Source organism: Anopheles darlingi, chromosome 3 (assembly GCF_943734745.1).
Source record: "Anopheles darlingi chromosome 3, idAnoDarlMG_H_01, whole genome shotgun sequence".
Classification (NCBI taxonomy): domain Eukaryota; kingdom Metazoa; phylum Arthropoda; class Insecta; order Diptera; family Culicidae; genus Anopheles; species Anopheles darlingi.
The window spans coordinates 10,733,533-10,750,230 of NC_064875.1; the positions used below are offsets into that span (position 1 = coordinate 10,733,533).

A 16,698-nucleotide genomic window follows, 5' to 3' on the forward strand; every position below is an offset into this window, starting at 1 on the left:
TTAGCTGATCAGTTCGCGGAACGAATGCCACTCTCTACCACGAGAGGAAACTAGCCGGCATATGCTACTGACAGCATGAGTCGCATGTTTGTCGAACCAGACCACCATCCCGGTTTTCCCCGAGGTTTTTTTTTTTTGCAAGTTATAGCATCCACTGCCAGGAACATGGGTACAACAAGTTGCTTCCGGTGTCTGGGAATTGGCCAATAGCAAATCTCGCTTACTCACCTCCACCAGACGACGGCCGCTGGCTAACGATATTATGAACTGCTATTTGCTTTTTCCCGCAAATCAAACGCTAAGTAATGAGATTGAGATGAAAGACAAACATCACACACAGAACCATTGTTACTGAGGGCCCTACCAGCTCTGCGCTCTAAGCCATGCAAATGAACTAGCTCGAGTCTCAGTCTGGATAAGGAAAAAAACATATTTCTCCCTCCTTCCATCTCAGTTTGATTTGTCGCTCGCTCCTTTCCACTCGCTTCTTGGTAACTTTTTTTTGGGGCTCACGAACACTCTTTGGTGGAAGTTTACATTTTCTGACATGATCGGACCGTGAAAGTGAAACCGTTCGGCCAGACCCTGTTGGAGTGGCTGCGTCCGGACCGAACCAGCCACCACCACACTTAGTAAGTCTATTTCGTTTCCCTTACCTAATCCTTATTATCATAATAAACATGCGCTCGTCTTCCGATCTGTACCCGGTGTTGCCGGTTGCCGGTGTTCTGGTGGCGAAGGAAAAGTTAAGCAGCCCGCCAACAAGTTTTCCATCTACCGTTTTGACTCCTCACCGATCTCTCCCCCTCCTCCCCCATTAACTTAAGCTTTGGGAAAATAAAAACAAAACCCCTTAAAGCTCTTCCGTCCACTTCGATCCGCGACGGACGGTGAGGTGAGAAGGGATGGTTGGTGCGGGGGACAGGACAGTGCAGAAAATGGGTGCGGAAAATGTTGGCGTCTGCATTAATTTTCGGTTGTAGCACAAGATTCAAATTCTTGGAGCGCGCGCGATACGCGCGCCGCATGTTGCGGGTGGGAGGAGGAGGGTGTCCATGCTTGGAATACGAAAGCATCACCCGGCAGTCCGGCCCGGCAGTGTCTGCCGGAGTCCCACGAGCCACATTCCTAATGGCTGGACATTCATTTCGACCCAAGAATGAAAGGCCGACACGGACACGGCGGCTAAGGGAAGGGAGCCATGATGAATAGAATAAATAAACCGAATCTTATAGGGTACGAGGGGGTGCAGCCGTAATGCTAGACTAATGCTGACCGATTTGCTTGCCCCTCCACCAGATGATCGGTGGAAAACAATGCCTACCGACAATGATGGTACCGACGGCTATGTAATGGATTAATGCGTCGCAACGATCGCAAAACCTTGCTACAAATGATCGCTCAAGGCTAATGCGCCCATTTAAGGAGCTCCCTTTTTGGGGGGATGTTGTCCTTTGTATTGGTGAGGCGGGCCAGAGATTTATGATTTTCGAATTAATATCATCGAATTATGTCAAGCGATTACTCATCGGTGGCTCATCATCATCGACGGTCAGCCATGTTTATCTCTCAGGAAGCTTAAGTTCCAAAGGATCCTGGTCCAAGGGCCCGCCGTATCCACGATCCAGGACATTCGGGGGGGGGATTCTAGTGTTTGCTATTTTATAGTTTCGGGATCGCTGAAAAGGGGGTTCATTAAATATTTGATTAACAGCGATCCAACTCCGGGCTCCATTCGGTGCAATCATCGGATTTCACCCTTTCCCCCGAAGAATAATCCCTGGCTTCCGGTCCGGGAACTATAACTACACGCACACACACACACACACAGACACACACGCACTCGGTGCTGACTCCACTGACAAATGAGGGTAATATGAGACCGAGCTATCCGATCCGAAGTTGCGATGCGAAAGTTTCCGTACATATTTTCGGCATCCACCACCCACCCACTATCATCCTCCCTTCTACACCCTTCACGGCTATCGGCATCGCGCGCGCGATGGCACAATGAACTTAATTTCTGGCGATCATTAATTTCAACTTGTTCCATCATCACAATAGATTAAATCGTATTGTTCACTGCTAAACAACTATTAAACCGATTATCATTAGCCGAAGCCGACAAAGCAGCAGCAGCACCACACCTCCCTCCCCCATCCCCACACACAAACCGCGACACGGTCACGATAAGGATCTTGTTCCGCCCCGAGGCCCTGGTGGCCATTGGGATGCTGCGGAAACACAGTATCCTCTTGAATTAATTATTTCTGCTCATCACCGCATCGCATCACCATCGCGAGCCATTCCGAGTGCCGGCTCCCCCCTCTCCTTCACAGCCCCTACACCCCCTAACGAAAAGGGTGCGCGACTGACATTAATCCCGTGCCTTTAGGGGTAGGCGCCGGTTCCGGTGGTGCCAAGCGCTGGCGCCTATTTCAGCACTAGCACTTCTCGGAAATTGGCGAGAAATATCCATTATAAACGGATAGTAAATGGCGAGGATTTGATTAATTCGATTTCCTCCCTCAACGCGCCGCGCCCTTTCACAGGGTTCAGGGACCGATCCGTCTGTTCGTTGATTGAACAGAATCGGAGTCGGCCCGCCCTGTCTTCGGTCATCGGTCACTTCATATCTTTAACACCGATTGATTCCTTTAATAGCATTCTGTGTGCCTTTAACTGTATTATCGTCTTCGAACGGATACGAAAAGGCTTTAATGGAGGCGCATGGTTTTCGTCGTCGGAATCATTCCGGGAGACATTTTAATGTCCGAAAGCGCCATCCCCTTCTTCCGCTGCTCTTGGCCAATTTAATGATAATCATTTGAGCCCAACACGAGACCCAACAGAAAGCGTTACGTTTCATTCCGTTTTCAACCGATTCAACCGTTTCGCTGCTAATGTAATGTTCACTTTTTCCTGGTTTTCCCCTTTTTCTATTTCCTCTCTTCATTCCAGATCAGCGATATTCACCAGTTTTACACGCGCAACTTTGAGCTGACACCGAACGAGCTGGAATTCGTAATGAGCTCGATCTCCAACAATGGTCAACCGAAGCGCTTCTCCGGAGGGTTCCGGCACCAAGTGCTGCTGCTGCTGCTGTTACTAGTGCTGCTGCTCGTTGCTGCCACAAACGGACACACCTTGCCCTTGCGCAACCTCAACCCGTTGCGTTAAGTGAAGTAGCAGCAGTAGGATGGATGGATGGATGCACCGACAGGATGGAAGACCGCGGAGGCAACGGTATTTTCATTCTACTTTCTCTTAACGATGGATTGGATTTTTCGTTTCTGCGTCTGCCGTTTTCTGCGAATCGGTTTTTAACGGTTACTTTTTTCCGTGTAGCAGTGAGTCGTGTTATGCAAGTTTTTTTTTAAATTTTCTTTCTCTAACTCGAATATCTTATCCCTCATCATACCTTCATCATCGTCCAATTGTAAAGTAAGGCAAATAAGTAGGGGTAAATATTTAGGCACCTCGAAGGAAGCGAAGAAATTAGAAGGGAACCAGTCAGCGACACTTTATACTCAAACGGTGGCTCGATATTAGCAGGATCAGCAGCGAGAGGACGTTGCTGTGTGTGTCTGTGTGTGTCTGTGTGTGTTGAATAGCATAGCACGGCGAAAGTGATATAGCGATAGAGAGTGCAGAGTGCGCGATCGATGTCTGTAGTAGATCGCGATACGGTTCCGCTTCTCTCTGTATTGCAAATTTACGCAGATTGACAGGATCAACAGTCAAGTGAACCCAGCGGCGTGTAACCCAGACTTATCTAGATGCCGTAAGCCGTATACCCCGAGATGCGGACAGCTCTTACAGTAAGCTCCGTGGCGTAAGTGTTTTTAATGTGTCCTGCAGGCAAAAAAAAGCCATAGAACCGTAAACAAGGACTGCTACAATGAGAGAGATAGAGAGCAGGGGACTACAAGGGTTTGCTGTACGAGGTCTCTCCGTAAAGAGATAGAAAAACCCGTAGCACGCCAAAAGTGTAGCGTTATTATAGTTGACTTGAGCAGGAACAGGTGAACTGATCAGGTCGTGTCCTCGTGGTCCCGGAGAAGGATTTAATAAGACAGGACAGGTTCCGCAAGTTCCGGAAGTATATGCCTCACCCACCCCAAAAACCTCGTTCGTTCGTGCTAATGGACTTGGCCGATAGCCCTCGGTGGTTACAGATGGCGTTAGCTACGTGGATGTAAACTGGAATGGCCCTCCAACTGTGTGATGATACATTTTTAATTCATTATCACCCGTTTTCACGTTGGGCACCAGCAAACCATCGAGTGCCGGAACACGGATCGAAAGTTCGATCCTTCGAGTTTGGGAAAGTTTGGGTGACGGAGGATCCCGGTTCCCGGGTGTTGTGGGAATTCAATTCCCCGAACATCTCTTTCCTTTGCCCTTGAATTCCTCTGCTCTGTGGTCAGCCATCGGGATTTGATGGATGTGCCTGGAGCACCTGGAGCCTCCCGGATCCCGGATGTGGTTCCGCGGGCCGGAAGCACCCGCATGTGTGCGTGTGTGTGTAAAAGACGAGAAAAGGCACGAGAAGCACGAGGTGCGGACACATTAAAATCCGTGCATTAAAAGCCTCCAATGCTCCCGTTTCCGGATCGTTGACGTCGAGGAGAAGAAAAGGATCCTCCTTCTTCTTCGGCCCGCCCGGCACCGGCAGGCAAGGGACCTGGTCAAGGCGATTGGCAAAAGTTTTCGCTCGCTAAATGATGAATCTTTGATTGAAAAACACTCAAGTGCCTTACCTATAAATAAATCAGCGAGATGAAATGAGAGAAAAGCGAAAGAAAAGGAAAGAAAGGGAAAGAGAGGAAGAGAGCAACAGAGGAAAGTACAGAATTCTTTTGCCATGAGTCAAGCACCAGGTTAAGAAGATTCCATCGCGGGCTGCCGAGGATGCCAAGATCTAGAATCCCTTTCGTATTGTCCCTTCCGGAACATTGCGGGTTTGCGGGGACGAGGAAAAGGTCAACAAGTCAAAAGCTCGTAAACTTTAAAATCATAAAATACTAAAAAAAACGAGGGAGGGGTGCGAAAGTGCGAAGAATGGTGTCCATTTAGTAGGTCCGAGAAGTAGGTAGGTGGTAGGGGTGGTACCACAACGCATGCCACTAAGTAGCTAAGAAGCGGAAGTGCCCAAGATACGTTTCACTAGCGGTAACGGTAGGGCTGGAGGTAGTAGGCATTCGTTTTAGGCGGCAAAAAAGCGTTATCCTTTCCGCGTGGACCGTGGACAATGGTTTTCTTGATTTCATAACAGCGCTATCAGCAGTAGGTTCAAGTGTGTTTAAGAGTGAGGGCGCTTTTTCAGTCATTTGCGAAGGTCCACGTTATCCGTTCCGCGTACCACCGAGTACCGTTCAAGGATATGTTGGGCGTTATTAAACATAAAATTTCCACCTGCATCGCATCGCATAGCATGGCATTCTATTTAAATTTTTAGCGAATGAATGTTACCCAACGTGTCAGGATCATGTCACACCAAACACACACACAGAGAGAAGCTGCTATTCATCCAAAATACTTAATGTATAGTCAAACCAGAGACCGAACGAAAGAAGATGAATGTCTTAGCGCAGAGAGAGAGAGAGAAGGAAATTCCGAACCGAAAATAATCAGGCCAAATTCAAAGTTCCGCCAAAAAAAAAAGAAAAGAAAACCAAATTCGTGTACATATTAGGGGCCATCATTAAGGGGCCCGGAATCAAAATCATAAGGAATCAGAATCAGGGTATCTTGTCACCAAAAACACCGAATCGGGAATGCACGCCCCGGGCGGAGTCCAGGCGGATCCAGATCCCTTTCGATCGATCGCTAATAGATCCTGCGGTAGTGTCCCTGGTATGTATGTCTGAGTGTGTGAGTGTGTGAGTAGGCGTGGTAGGCTCCCGGTACATTCTTGTAAATAGACCCGTTTAAGACACAGATGATTGGAGAAAGGATCCATCATTGCGGACACTTTGACTACGCGTAAGGCTTACACCGAGTAGTAGTGATGGTGGTGGTGGTGCTGGACAAGGGCATGGACACCGTGCCGTACCCCGTGCTCGTGGTCATGGTCATGATGGGCAGTAAACAGCAGCAACAGCAACAACAACAAACCTTGTGTATAATGTATCAACCCAAAATAGCGAATAAACGAAACCGAGACCGTAAACCGATTGGCGGGCACAGCCTGCTCGATTACTTCTTCGCGAAACTTCCTTCTGCAGAGTCGGCATCAACGGCATCCACAAGGGGAGCATTGGAGGTGATAAAAAGTGGTCCTCCTTCCCTCTATTAGTCATCGCGGCCTCGAAAAGGGGTCCTGCAACACTCGTTTGTTTTTTTTTACGTCGTACCTCGTAATGCCTCTAAACATCTCCCTTGAGAGAGAGAGAGTGGCGATTGTTCGTTTACTCCGAATAACAACGGCCAATGCTGATGCTGTACTGATGGCCATCAGGCTCATCAGGCTGCCCTCGTAACGACCTCTACTCAACCTATTCACCACAACACGACCACCATCACCTGAAACCGAAACTTCTTAATGACATTCATTCACTCTGATGCGCGAACCTCCCAAAAAGCAGCCAACAGCATCTCTCCCTCTCTTCGTTCTTCTCTGGCCATTCTCCGCTATTAAGTCCTTAAACCCTCGAAACCTACACAACGCTTTCGGTCGTTCGCTGTGGTGCGAACGTTACGCATTCGAGTTGATTAGAGCTCATTCCCGGGGTGCTTCTTCGCTTACTGGCTCGCCGTTGGTGGTCACCGTGATGGGTGGGGTCAGTGCGCAAAAAATCTCATAAAAAAATGTTCCGATTATCACTCGGGATCTCCGCTGCATCTGCGGACGGACCTGCCGGCTGGACCGACCGGTGGCCTATAATTTATGGTTTGCAAATTACGTCCTCCGTAATTAAAGCGGAATCGCTCTGCTCGATGAGGAAACGACGCGTTGGCGTCGTTTAGTCGGTATCCACCCACGAAATGGTTCTCACTCTCACTCCCCCGATACATCCGTCTCTCCATCTCGCTTTGTTTGGTCATTTTTGAGATACAAAAACCGAGTTTCGAATTCGGTGCCGTACGACATTAAATTGTCAGCAAAATCAGGTAACCAAAGACCACCTGATGGCTGATGTTTGATCATCAGGGCCATGCCATGCGCGCGCGAGAGATAGAGAGAGATAGAGAGAGAGAGAGAGAGAGAGAGAGAGAGAGAGAGAGAGAGAGAGAGAGAGAGAGAGAGAGAGAGAGAACGGACCACCGATGATGATACGCGCTGACTTTCTGGGTTTATTCGCGTCATAAAATCCGAACTCCCGTGACAAGCACAACACCGGAATGGAGAGGGACCGGTGGGAGGATAAAATGAATTTTATGTCCGCTAATAACCCCTCTCTGCAGCACTCCTTCAGGCCCCCTTTCCACTCTCGCTGATGCTGCTACACCTTTACCAGGAAGGCGCCATTTGCTCAACTTTTGTTGTAAAAAATTACATAAAATGCATTTTAAATTACAAAAAACAACGAAACTCAAAAACCCTTCAACACCGGGGATTTCCTGCGGGTGGGGGCCTTGGTTTTCCGGGTGGGGTGGGGGAATCCGCGTCCGAAATTCGATTCGCGAACCGTGGTCGTCGCCACTTATGATTACCTTCCTCGCTCCGTCGCTACACAGTTCGATAATTAGATAAATTATGCCAGTAAAAATTAAATAATGGATTACTGGAACTGCCCTTCCTCTCTGGTTTTATTCTGGTCCGGTTCCGGTCACAACGACCGGTGCGTGCATTCGGCGGTTCGGTTAATCGGAAACAATTTTCCATCCCGATGTAATGGCAATAATTAAAGCATGGCAGCTCTTTATTGTTGCAATCCCTGTGATCCCATGGAGTGGTGCGGTGCAGTGCGGTGCGGTGCGGTAGGCTTAATCATACATTTATGTTTGGCAACTCATATCTCGCCACCAGACCAGACCGCAACACCGAACCGAACCGAACAACCACGAAGCACCACGGCGGCTTCCGAACTTTGCGAAAGCAATTACAAATTCTTGTCCAGCAGCAGCACTTCATCAACCGTATTAACGATGCCAACCCGGGCAGGTTTACCGAAAGGGAATTAACGACAATTATTTCATGGGGAAAACAAAACCGCGAGGCATTTCCAGTGCCATCGCAACGCCTGTGACAAGCACTGGCACGGAATCGTTGATTGTCGGTCAGTAGATAGGAGCGAGGATTACGCGCGTGCGGTAGTTGTCTCGAGTTCTCGAGCTGCAATCGATATATCAGATATGTAATCTGACTTTGTGGGCTGATTGACAGACGAGATGCACTAATTACATGAATTAAAACATTTTGCATAGCAACGTTCGAACCAGTTTGATTGAATCGTTTGTGCAATCCACATCAAACGATGTCGAGTTTCAGAACATATTTTAAATGATTTTTTGTTGTATTACTAATATTGTGATTGTTTAAAGACAATGCAAGCAAGTCTTTTTGATTTTTCATAATTGTACTTTTTGTGGACGTTCTATGAATTGGCAAATTATTACCAATATCATTAACCCATTTTTTTCGAACTCCGTGACCTATCGGTGAATTCTTTGAGGAAAGAAATCGCTGCAATCCATCCAAGCAAATGTCGAACCAATCATTTGTTTAGAGGCTTCGTCGCTTCCTAATATCCTCAGGGGTTTCAGTAACTTCTCCTTGATTTTAATCATCCTCAACAATGAACTGCATATGCATTTTGCCACTCCATTGTTGATCCCGATTTTTATCCCAAACTTGAACTAAAGCTTAAATCTCTTAAGGTCCATCGCGCGAATCTGAAAACCATTTGTGACTCCATCCTTTTTAAATCCTGAAGCATCTTGTCCCAAGCGTTACAACTCTTTCGAGCGTTCCCACGTAGAGTAAAGTGGGGTAAGAGTGCGCACTTAACTTTTAACTCGCTGTATTTCTCTAAGGAAAGAAGTGTTCGTCCTGTTGACTACACCAAATGAAAATATGCGTCTGTAGCTTAAAATTGTGGAACAAAATTGTTTGATCGTGCTCATACATCTTGTTAAAAATGCATATTAAGCAAAAATAAAAAATGCGCACTCTTACCCCACCATTGGGGCAAGAGTGCGCATTGGGTGGGGCAAGAGTGCGCATACGAAATCAAACCTCATTGAAGTTCAAAACTGGTCGAAGTGTGAAGTCTAAAGTAAATATAAGCCATTATTGAACAAAAAAATTCATTTCGTTCATTAAAAAATCCTTTTTTTTCAATAAAAAAAAACAATTTCATAACACATTCATTCATTCCAGCCATTTTTGAGGTTTTTTTGAAATTATTTTGAATTTTGTTCGTTTCAGCAAAGACGAAGGCCAAGCGGCGTAGATCACGCATTGTCAGACCATAGAAAGCATTGTACAATGCTCTGCAGTGCTTTGCGAGATCTTCTAGTTGTTAAATATCGGTTTGAAAGGCCCAAGCCTTTGCGCACCGTATCCCTAGTAGAGAATAATGATAATGAAGTCGTTATATCATAAATAATTCACACACACACACACACACACACACACACACACACACACACACACAAAATGGTAGTCTACCTTCTTCAGCCGTTCTCGCAAAGTTGATTCAGCGATACCGAGACTTCTTGCAATCGCCCGTTTAGATTCTCCGGTCTTCAATCGCTCCTTGGCCATTTCTAACATCTCCGGCGAACAAATCGACCGTTTTGTTTTCCTTATGTACGTGCTAGTTAAAAATATTATTAATCATTTTGCTAGTTTTACAAATTCTATGAAAAAGAACAACCACAACAGATGCGCACTCTTGCCCCACTAACGCTGCGCACTCTTGCCCCATAGTGCCGTTTTAAGAAAAATGGTAAAATATGAAAATATCAGTCCGTATTCCGGAATAAAGTTTTCACCTTTTGATTCTACACCAATTACGGAGTCTTTGGAGCTTATGTAGCGTAGCATAAAAAAATGTAAACGAAATGAGAGAATGTTTTTCAACAAAACCTTCAATAATATGCAAATCGCTAAAACTACAATTTACCGCATTTCTTCGTTGTTATTTATCCAATCCAAAAGAAAAAACACGTATGAACAAGCCACTACATGACCTTTCAAACAAGTACAGCGTTGCCAGTTTCACTGCTACCATTTCCTAGAAATGACTGGTGCGCACTCTTACCCCATGCGCATTCTTACCCCACTTTACTCTACTATTTGTTTTAAAATGACTCCGTTCCTTCGCTCCCCTCCTCTTCCTCTCTTTCCCACATTTATGGCTGTGTGCCAATCGAGAATTTAAAAGAAATTCCACTTTGGTTCCCTCAATGTGCCTCTTCAATTTTGAACTAAACAGCATCCACAAGGAACAGCACCGGGAGTCGAGTCGAGGCGAGGTGAGGGTGACTCTAGAGTGCAGACCGCGCTCCTACCACCGATAACCAAGGCCAGTGTGCCTTGGGAAAAGCCGCAGGCACATACACACGCACGTGTGTGTGTAGGTGCACCCGAGCGCACGCTTCTAAGGTTTTGCTGTCGAGGAAAATGATTGTTTTACAAAATTTTACGATGTTTATCTTCCGAACCATCCATCCACCTCCGGACCGACCGGCAGGACCGGCTCGGTTCGGTTCCGTTCGGTTCGGTGAAAAGTCATGTGTTTTTTCACTTTTCCGCTCGGGCGCAAAACTCCCTTTTCTGCGTCTGCGGTACACCGTACACCCGTGCGGTACTATCGGGTGTCCTCGGAGTTGCACACACGCACACGTGCACGTGCACAAACACACACAGAGGCAAGCGACAACCACAGCAACAGGAACGTTCCCGTAAAACAACAAACTCAGCACCACCCCCCGAGGGGGGCAGGTTGCTTTTTGTGGCTTAGAAAGGTTGGTTTTTCGGACGAGCGAGCCAGCGAGCAAGCGAGCGTTGGTTGGTCTCTCTGCCTTTCGATGACTCTTATCGCAAAACCGGTGCCGATGGTCCCATCGCCATCGTTGCCTTTGGGGCCAAAAACCACCCGGGGCCCAGCAGAGCAGACGCGGTCAGCGGTCGCCCTCTCATAAATCATCATCATCATCATCATCATGCTGATACCGGGACTGGCACCGGGAGACCGAGAGGCAGCGTTTGTGTTGTTTATGAAGTCCTCGCGATGACACGGTAGAAAAGCTGGTCACCATCTTCCTCTTTAGCTTTATCATCGGGACACGCGCGAGAGACGTCTCCAGGACCTAGTTTTACCTTCCCTTTTTTTGGTTTTTTTTTTGTTGGTTGTTGGTTGAATGGAACCCCTAAAGTGAGCTTCCAACATGCAAGGTACCCTTGGATTGGGTTCCCTTTTTTTTATTACCCTTTTCAAACGGCCGGAACCGGGTGAAGAAAAGGGTTTGTCGCTGAAGGAGAACGTCTTGAGCGTCGTCCTTGTCGTCGTCGTCATCGTCGTCGTCAACGTAAAGGATCGGGACGTGTGCTCATGCTCGACTCGAATCAGTTGCTTGACAAATGTGGCTTCGGCTTTGGATTCCGATGCCAACAACCACGGCTTCCGATGTCAAAAACCGGAGGCCTTGTCTCGCTTTTCCGCGCGTAGAAAACCGTAAATTTGATTCCAACGAAAAACCAACCGCCATTTGCCACAATACACCATCCGACAATCAACCATCCATCGGGGTCCGCGAAACGTAAAATTAATTCGTAAAATTCTAAGCTTTCAACTTCGAAGCGAACAGCGCGGTTGTTGATTAATTTATCGCGAACGAATCCACCGAACCGACTTTTTCCCGCTAAAATTGATGACAAGGACGACGATGACGATGACGCTGATGCTGACGAAAATCCTATCACCAATCAACCGGCCAACGGAGCAGCATGGTGAGTGTCAAGCGAATTAAGAGCGCGAAATGGGCCTCTCGTCTCCCTACCCCCCCCTTTTTCGGTTCCGATTTCGGGGCAAGAAAACCGGGAAGAGATTGTCGTTGGAATCCGTTTCGCTCCGTTCCAGACCAGGCCAGCTTTCAACTCAATCGTTCGCTCGGTTCGGTTTGGCGTGTACATAATTTATTGGTTTGCTGTACGCGACGCGTTCAAATATTCATGTTCAATCATATGCCAACTACTACTTCCTGTTTCCGTTTGCGTTTCCGTTTCGATTCGGTGGAGGCGACAGTGTGCACGGTAAGTGCTTTCGGAATGTTCGCTACTCTCTCTCTCTCTCTCTTTCTGTCACTCTCTTTCTCCCTCACCCTTTTTCTCACGCTCCAACGAGCGCAAATAATTTATCGCGAACGTTTTGTTTATAGAAAAATGTGTTGTTTCCACACCGTTGGAAGGGAAGATGGAGTGGTTGGTTTGTAAGCTCCCTGCTTTCCTGTGCTGACTCTCCGCTTTTTTTCACCTCGTTTCACTCCGCTACCCAAAAGGGGGCTTACATGGTGACGGGTTTTTGGACTGTAAGTACTGCTATTCTTTGCGCTAATCGTATGATGGATGGCCGGTTCGCGCCATTTCGGGCCGGGGTTTTGTTGAAATGTTCAAAATTTGATTTCTGTCCACCGACCGAATGTTCGTATCGAAACCATCAGCGTACGTTACTGACGGGAGGCGGGAGGCGGGAGGCCGGAGTTGGTGATAAAAGATTTATCGGTCCCGCCGGTTGCGCCGGAACCGTTAAATGTTTAATCTTGTTTCATTTTCACATTTAATCGGACAACGAGCCGGGGCCCGGTCGGATGGAATCGAGTTTGATGGCGGAAACTAGTTTCAATTGTCAACTGGTTTGGATGGAATGTTGCGATTTGCGATGAGGTGAGACGATAGTGTGAAGAGGACGTAAGGCACTTTAACGCGATTTGTTATTTGTAGCTGCATAGAAAGCTAACTGGATATCAAATCTGGGTGTATTTAACAGACATGTTAAAAAACTTTCAATATATTAATATAAACATTACGGGTTCACAAACATTCTTTATACTTTTGCCTCTAAAACTAAGTTATCAGACAACTGATTCATTTAAAAAGCCTCTACCAACATCTCCAAAAGCTCCAACAACATATGAAAAACGATTCGTTTGTTAAGTATTTCTTAGGGGTACAACACCACTATTTCTGACGATTGGCACAGTTCAAATGGAGAGTAAAAATGATTAGTTGATTATTTTTAAGTCAAAACAATACAATTCTATACAGTTCTCGATTGCTACATTACTCGATTATTTCCAGCATAACTTTGTTTTCTAGTATGTCTGCTTGGAAAAAGTAAAAAGCAATATGCAGTTGAGTAAAAACAGAAGCGAATGATTTGGGAATTTCATTTTTAGACTAAGGTTTTCTAATAAATATCAGTCAAAACGTCAATATCTTGCAAGGTCCTATAAGTACTCTTTTTTGTGCAATGTGCCAGTACTTTGTGGATTGTATCTTAATTGAATCGTATTGTGGTTAAGTTAAATCCATAAAAAGAGTAACTCTAATTGACTAAATTTTGCCCAAACATTGCTACAATCCCCAAAAGGCAATGGAACAGATTATGTTTTAATTAATTCCTTCTCCACAATCAATCGCTCCACTCTCGAATGCAGCATTTTTACAACGAACACTTCAGACCTGCCCCCGGGGGACCCATTTGACAATGCAATTGATCGTGTGTTCGATCGACAACACACACACACACTCACCAGCACTCCCCGATACGCTCTTCCTCGACACAAATCGATTTGCTCAAATCCCATTTCCGGTGTCTTGAGTTCCGGCGACCGAACAGTTGGTCCACCGATCACGTCCACCACAGCGAGAGAGGAAGCGAGCAATAAATGCCACGGCAAATACCCGGGGACATCGGTAGCCACCGACACCGGCACGGAAGTGACTCCGCAGCAGCAGCAGCAGACCAGCAGCAGCGTGGCCAGAGCACCGGTCGCGCACAGCAAACCGGAAGGAAGGAACCAACGATTAGGACCACCAGTCGGCCAGCAGCCAACGGGCCAGCAGGGCCACCGGTTCGGCCACATGATGGCAAATAAAATCGTTTTCTGATATATGATGCCATTATTCATTTTTATGAGGTCTCGCCACAGCGCCACACACACACACACACACACACACACACACACACGCACACATTGGTTGGCCACCCAACGGACACGCACATCCTGCGTTCCGGATGCGGCATCATCCCGGTTTGCTGAGGTGGCTTCTGTCCTGAAGTGTCTGCTCTGGCTGGCGTGGGCTGTCCGGTTGGTCTGGCAATTTACGCCATCTCCTCGCAAGAACCAAGAATCCAAGACCAAGATCCGGCCTTTCGCCTTTCGCTGTGGCTCCGGTGTCTTGACGAAGTGCCGCAAACCGGATGAACGTTTTCCGTCCCCAGGGCGAGAGGTGGCGACGGCGACGGAGGGAAGGCTGCGAGGATACGTGATTCACTGGAAAACGCAAATTCGAGCAGCGAGTTCGTGCTACCTGTCGCTGTGTATTATTTGTCCTGGGTTAACCGAGAATAGTCAGGTGGTGGGCTGAGGGCCATTGGTAGTGATTCCATTCGGCCACCAGACCCTTTATCGTGCCGCGCCGATTAAAGTGGATAATCTTCATGCCGAGCAGGTACGCGGTCGTGGCTCAAATGGTTGCCTTTGCGAAGCACCGAATGATCATTATAATCAAGATGTCGATGGTGATGGTGCTTTTGCCAGCAGTTGCAGAGATTTTTATTGAAATGCTCGTAACAAGCAATGTGGACTGAGTGGAAGGTAACTTCTTTAATAATGTTTCGTCGATGGTCTCTCCGTAATCGAGATGGGTTTCTAATTCATATTATGCTTTTTGGATAGCCACAGTCATGCTAACAATACGTGTTGCATCAATATTTTCGAAACAAAATACATTTCTTTGTATTTAAAGGATTCGTACAACGCCTTTTTTGCATCAACAGGAAGTGTGGACCACTCTAAGAGTGTGGAACAAGTTGTACCACAAAATAGAAAGCAAAAGGATCAATCGTGTAAATCGTAGGTCGTGTATACCTTTCGATTATTGAGCATGACATTTTGAACAAATCATGTTTCACTGGACTGAAAGGAATAGCTGAATGCATTCTAAGCCTGCGCTTTTACGAAAAATAATTAGATTTTGAGAATGTTTTACTTGGTAAACTCTCGTAATCCTTTGCAAAGTATAATGACGATTGCTGCAAGACGATTCGATTTCTCTGTTCGACAGACTATTTTTGTAAGACAGACTAAAAAATATGTAAAGCACCTCATGGAATCAACTTCTTCGATGAAGAAACAGTTTCATTACACTTAATGAAATCTAACGTTTAAATCTACTTTCTCGAAAGTCTAGCTAGTCTAAACGAATGTTCTCTATAAAACATTGAATGCAATGAAATATAATTTTGATTCTGATTGAAGTTCTTCTCAAATATTATTCGAATGTCTATTCTCAGATTTCACACCTCATTTACTTCGAACTGCAAAACCGTTCATTGACGAAGTGTAAATAAAAGATTAGCCATAAATTGCTATCGAATCGATTGCAAAATAATCGCAGCAATTAACAGTACACCACAACTCTCGCATCATCATCTGTGATCATCGTGCTTCAACAAGCAATTAATATTCCGAACGGTATCGTTTAACGATCTCTCGCCACTTATCAGCCTTTAAAGCTACATCCATTTTGGGGAAGGGCCGGTTTAGAATATAATTATTTATGAAGCTACTTACAGAACTCGTTCCCGAAACAATATTCATGATCCGGCGCGGCCGCCGCCGCCGTCTCTCCGCGAAAGTGCGCCGCGAAGACCGCGAGTGGGTGGCCTTGTCAATATTAGATAGAAATGTATAAATGTTTTGTTAGTCCCCCCCCCCCCCCCTACACCCTTGGCCGTGGAGGATCCACGGTCCGGTCCGTTCCGAGTTGATGTTCTTGACAACAGCTCACCGAACGACTTTTGTGTCTTCTTTAGACTTGTGTCCCTCTCTCTTTCTCGTTGCTGCTGCTCTTTCGCGAGGACGTCTCAAAAAAGGGTCTCCCAAACCCATAAACATCTGCCGGCCAGCGGTCATAATAGGACGCGCATTTGGATATGCCAAACACACACACACACACACAACGTCGAAAGACCCGACGTCAGACGGACGCGCCTTGTCCGCTCTCTAACAACCGACAACCGCTAAACACTAAAATGAAATCGTTATGCGCCTATGATGGCCTGTTTCACTGTATGTGTGTGTGTATGTGTGCGGATATGCCATTGCTTCATTCGCAATTCCGGGTTTCACCAGCCCTCCGGGCCAGCCAGAGCCTCAATTCCCTCAATTAGGGTGCCTCCGAAGGCGGCGGTCCCCTTTTGGAGCCGCCAACCGCACGCCAGCAGAGGCAGTGGTTTAAGACCCGAAACCGATATGGCTTCTTTTTATGATAATTTACAAAACTCACCAACCAACCAACCAACTCCCGGGCACTGCCTTCTGGGCAGCCCGAAACATCCATAAACGCGAAAGAGCAGGCGGCATGAAAAGGGAAGAGGAGCATGCGGTTCTCGGTTGCTCGAGACACGACGGAACGCACGACGCGATGCTATGGGCGATGGATCTCGTAACGAATTGTTACGACATAAAACTCACCCAACGCAACGTGCTGGCTGGGAGCTGGAAGCCAGACCAGAA

The 16,698-nt window shown here is 46.8% G+C and overlaps 1 protein-coding gene across 1 annotated transcript in view; it reads left to right on the top strand.

Moving 5' to 3' along the window:
- Positions 1–3,809, top strand: part of LOC125956942 (roundabout homolog 2) — an 86,148-nt gene extending 82,339 nt beyond the window's left edge. The window contains exon 11 of the mRNA XM_049689242.1: positions 2,962–3,809. Coding sequence (XP_049545199.1) covers positions 2,962–3,180 — 219 coding nt within the window. The 3' untranslated portion in view covers positions 3,181–3,809. The remainder of the gene's footprint in view (positions 1–2,961) is intronic.
- The last annotated feature ends 12,889 nt before the right edge of the window (positions 3,810–16,698 follow it).